Here is a 5,183-nt window from a genome sequence, read left to right as displayed (position 1 = left end):
TGCTGTACACAATTGATGTATGTATGGATTGTGATAATTACGAGTTGTATGAGCCCTTAATAAAACTATTTTTTAAAAAAGAAGGAAAATTAACAGGCTCCAAGGAGAAGGGTGCTGCGGTTTCATAAGAGGGGGCTTCAGGCAAATGGGTGTATGAGCAAATGTGGTGAAGAAAGCTGATGGTGCCCAGCTATCAAAAGATATAGCATCTGGGGTCTTAAAGGCTTGAAGGGTTTTATCGAAGCACCACTGACTGTCTTACCCCAAGCTAAGCAGGCTGAAGAGGACAGTGGAAGGTAACACTGTCTGGAATAGTTTTCTAAGAACACAGAACTGAACGGACATGCAACGCTTCCGGTCCAATCAAAATCGCCCTGAAACCAGCTGCCCTCATTCTGGCTTCAGAACCACCTCAGCAGCTGGGGAGCTAGGATCTCCCTCCTTGTCTCCCTCCCACACCCATCTTGTTTTCATGTAAACCCAATAAAGGACTCAACACTCAAAAAAAAAAAAAAGGTTTGAAGATAAAGAAGCGGCCCTCTAGCTCAGAAGCAACAAAGCCCACATGGAAGCACACTACCCTGTGTAATCATGAGCTGTCGACAGATCAGGCATCAGGCATCAAAGACCCAGAATAAAAATTCATGTCAATGTGAATGGAGTCAGGGAGTACGGAGTGGAAACCCAAAGCCAATCTGTGGGCAATTGGACACCCCCTTACGGAAGGGTCTCGGGGAGAAGACAGGCCAGTCAGAGTGCAGTATAGCATCGATCGGTGAAACATACAACTTTCCTCTGGTTCTATAAGGCTTCTTCACCCCCACTATCATGACCCTTACAAATCTGGCTAGACTAGAGCATGTACACAGGTACAGATAAGAGCTGGAAATACAGTGAATATAGGACAAAAAAACTCCTCGGGACCAATATTGAGAGTAGCCTTACCAGGAGGGTAAGGGCAAGGTGGGGGGAGAAAGGAGGAACTGATCACAATGACCTATGTATAACCATCTCCCAGGGGGATGGACAACAGATAAAGGGGTAAAGGGAGACATCGGACAGTGCAAGACATGGAAAAATAACAGTTTATAAAATATCAAAGGTTCATGAGGGAAGGAGGCAGGAAACAATATGCTGCCCAGGATTTCGACATTTTTCACAGCAAGAACTCGCAGTGGTTCCGCAATAAAGACCTACTAAGCCTCCATGATGTGTAACCCAACGTAATCAACTCCGTAACAGGATGTGCAGCCAGTCAGTTCTAAGATGAGGGTGGAATGCAGCATCCTCACTCCATCACAGCCATGACACAACTGAATGGAAATTTCTTCAGGGTTGTGGCTTACTTCTTACATAAGTCAATGCTGTGGAAAAGTTTGTTTGCTTTTGGCTGGGTTTGGATCTGGCATAGAGACTTCCAATTATTTGGACTTGAGCCAATAGTTTGCCATGGGACCTACACACCTACGATGCATGCACCTTTGCCATATGAGGTCTTCCCGCCAATCGTGGATTCATCAGCCCTTGCAGCCACACAAGTTGGCAGAACCCTCCAGCTTCACATCTGACTCGTGGACTTAGAAACACGTGTGGACATCAACTCGCCCACTTCCACAACTGTGCAATGTTCTTGATATGAATCTCCCTTAATTTACATCGTATGTGTCACTGGTTTTGCTTTTCTAATGAACCCAGCCTAACACAGCAGCCAAACCGTCTCTATCGCAACTACTCAAACTGCATGTAAACAAATGGGTGTGTGCATCTGCCTGTGTTCCAATAGTTTTGTTGACAAAAACATGCGGTGGATTGTATTTTGCCTATACTAGTTCTAGAGGATTACAGTTTAACTAATGCACTGGTATCCATTAATTCACACATCCATTCAATAGAGTTTGGTCGAACACCTACTATTTGCTGAAGATGCAGCTGTGAACTATGCAGGTTGTTTCCTGTATCTGTCATCCTTGAGATCGACCACCAGGGACCCAAAGAAATCTCTCCTCTAAAGCTTTCTAACCATACAAGTGTACATCCTCTGGTCTAGCCAGACTTGCAAGGTAGAATTCAGACTGGAAACACATGAAATCCAGAGCAGATGATCCCTTCAGGACCAGTGGTGGGAGTGGCGATACTGGAAGCGTAGAGGGAGAGTGGGTTGGAAAGAGGGAACCGATGACAAGGATCTACATGTGACCTCCTGCCTGGAGGACAGACAACAGAAAAGTGGGTGAAGGGAGATGTCGGACAGGGCAAGATATGATAATTTATAAATTATCCAGAGCTCATGAGGGAGGGCGGAGCAGGAAGGGAGGGGCAAAAATGAGGACCTGATGCCAGGGGCTTAAGTGGAGAGCAAATGTTTTGAGAATGATGAGGGCAATGATGTACAAATGTGCTTTACACAATTGATGTATGTATGCATTGTGATATAAGAGCTGTATGAGCCCCTAATAAAATGATTTAAAAAAGTAAAGCTTTCTAACCTAAGTATTCTAAATTTTCTTCTGTGGAACACACGAGTGAAAATCCACAGGGCTCCACAATTTTAAAGAGCTATAAAGACCTTTTATAGGTCTTTTATAGGGAGAGGTGTGGTGGTAAGAAATGCCTAGGAGGGCCTAGTATGCCATTTAGTATCGTTATCCCCTCATACCCCGTCAGAAACATTTTTTTAATCAATTACCCCTTAGAGCCACTGTTCACAAACTTGAGTAGGTATTAGGGTCCCCTGGAGGGATTTTTAAACCAAAGATGGCTCAGTTCACTGAGAACTTCTGATTTCACTAAGTCTCACTGGTTGCAGATGCTGATGGTCTGGGGACCACTCCTTCAGAGATGCTGCTGTATACCATCAAATACCACCATCTACAAACGTTACCTATAAAGAATGCAGAATCCAATGGCAACTCCTCCATGTTTCTACTCATTCCAGCCCAGAGGCTGCTACACCCAACCAAGTGAGGCCTTCTTCCTCATCCTCCTGCTTTCAGGGAATAAACAGTCCTCCTGTGACAGTCAATTCAGTTTAAAATTTCCGCCTCCTCTTACAATAACCAGGACCTCCCTCCCGATTGTTGCCAACCTTTTGCAGTTTCCTACCTAGGAAGTCATCTGTGCGCAGGAAGAGAGCCAAGTCTTTACTCTTTTCTTTGCAGATCCTCACTGAGAACAGCACAATACGGTCAGGCCGGAGCAGGACCAAAGGAAAGGCAGGTGGAAGTCTCACTCTACATCAGAAAGAAGATACTTTCCAACAAGTAGGTAATTTTTACAGGCCAGACATTTGAAAATTTTTTTAATTTCTGAAAAAATGAATGAGATCATTTTCCCACCAAACTTTTGAAGCAACTTGTGTTCATTTAGAAACCTAATGCACTCATTGCCACCCAGTCAATGGTGACTCACGTGGACCCTATTAAGACAGGGCAGAACTGCCCTTTGGAGTTTCCAGGGCTGTAACTCTTCATGGGAGCAGAAAGCCTCATCTTGCTCCCACCGAGTGGCTGCTAGGCTTGACCTGCTGACCATGTGTCTATCAGTCCGATTCCTAATCCACTAGGCCATCTAGAGACAGTATATAAACATCAGGGACATTGATTGCTTCCTAACATCCACAGACCCAAAAAAGGGGGGATAATTTAAAAGCACAAAGCACTCTGGGAAAAATTATGCTCTCAGTGGGATATCAGGACACCAAAGCAACTGCCCTGAGGAAAAGCGGTGCCTAGCATTGGCCAAGGGAGCCATGGTGGCACAGTGGGTTATGAGTTGGGATGCTAAACTCAAAGTTAGCAGTTCGTACCTACCAGCCCTCTTCATGAAAAAGACCAGGCTTTTTGAGTGACAGTGATCAGAATGAACACTTTAAACACAAATGAGATGAGATGTGACTCTACTAAGTTTACTCAAGATGAGGTGGGGGGTACTTCCGGTTAGTTTTTCACCAGTACGTCAGAGAACACCTGAGTTCTATGGTCCTCTGTCTGCTGAACCTTTGGTACCGGGTGACATGCTATAGAAACCCAGCACTGAAGTGCTGATAGGAAGTTCTTCCCATCAACACCAATTACAGATGCTCTCCGAAACTCTGGCCAAAGAACACTTTTAAAGCTGCATCTCCAAATAATGCCCATCCTCCATAAGGAGTCCGCAGTGATGAGCTGAGAGATTAGAACAATTCTTTCTCATGACACAGAGGCAGGAAAGTAAGCTGCCAGGAGCCCAATCTTCCCTCCAAGCGCAAAACTACCTGCTGGTTCTCCCATCCCCAGCACATGAAAATAGATCAAGGCACAAAAAGGAATTCCAACAGATGGCTCCAAAAGCAGAGTGTTTTTAATTGGTCGGAGAGAAATGAACTAAAAGAGGGCAGCTATTGAAAGGACTTCTTCCCCAAGTGAGATCTCTGATGTTTATCAAGGCTTGAGCTCCAGCTGAAACTTTTCCCACAGTGAGAACACTTGTACGGCTTCTCTCCTGTGTGGACCCGCTGATGTCTGATAAAGTTTGATCTCTGAATGAAGCCTTTCTCGCAGACGGGACATTTATAGGGCTTCTCCCCTGTGTGTATTTTCTCGTGATGGCGCAACCCAGAGAACTCAGTGAAACTTTTCCCACAGTGAGAACACTTGTAAGGCTTCTCTCCTGTGTGGACCCGCTGATGTCTGATAAAGTTTGACCTATCGATGAAGCTATTCTCGCAGACGGGACATTTATAGGGCTTCTCTCCCGTGTGGATTTTCTTGTGATGGCGCAATCCTGCGAATTTGCTGAAGCCTTTCCCACAGTAATCACATTTGTAAGGCTTCTCTCCCGTGTGGCTTCTCTGATGCTTCACAAAGTCTGAGCTCCGCAAAAACGTTCTTTGGCAAGTGGGGCTCTGAAAGGATGCCTCTCTGGTGTGAGTTCTCTGGTGAAGCAAAAGCTGAGAATTCCTGTAAAAGGTTTTCCCACACTCCCTACAGGTAGGGTGTTTCTGGACCATGGAGGCTCTCAGCTGGCCTATCTGGGGGGCCTCTGCCTTTTCCTCAAGCCACAACATGGACAGGTCTCCTGGGTGAGGATTAGGCAAATGCAGGCCTAGCTGTTTCCCAGAATTCCTTTCCCGAGGAGAGAGCTGCTCCCCTCTTCCCTCAGCCTGGAGGCTTCCCTGCGCCTCAGGGAGATGCTCTCCTTCTCCA

At 45.7% G+C, this 5,183-nt stretch overlaps 1 protein-coding gene across 1 annotated transcript in view; it reads right to left on the bottom strand.

Annotated features, from left to right (window-relative positions):
• Nucleotides 1–4,320: 4,320 nt before the first annotated feature.
• The window catches only part of LOC101650149 (zinc finger protein 271-like), a 49,835-nt gene continuing 48,972 nt past the window's right edge, over nucleotides 4,321–5,183 (bottom strand). The window contains exon 5 of the mRNA XM_045293289.1: nucleotides 4,321–5,178. Within this exon, the coding sequence (XP_045149224.1) occupies nucleotides 4,376–5,178 (803 nt within the window). The 3' untranslated portion in view covers nucleotides 4,321–4,375. The remainder of the gene's footprint in view (nucleotides 5,179–5,183) is intronic.

This window comes from Echinops telfairi, unplaced genomic scaffold (genome assembly GCF_000313985.2).
Source record: "Echinops telfairi isolate 266 unplaced genomic scaffold, ASM31398v2 ScPeMD7_2010;HRSCAF=2546, whole genome shotgun sequence".
Lineage (NCBI taxonomy): Eukaryota > Metazoa > Chordata > Mammalia > Afrosoricida > Tenrecidae > Echinops > Echinops telfairi.
The sequence above is the reverse complement of the archived record's forward strand: the minus strand, read 5'-3'. Positions and strand labels throughout refer to the sequence as shown.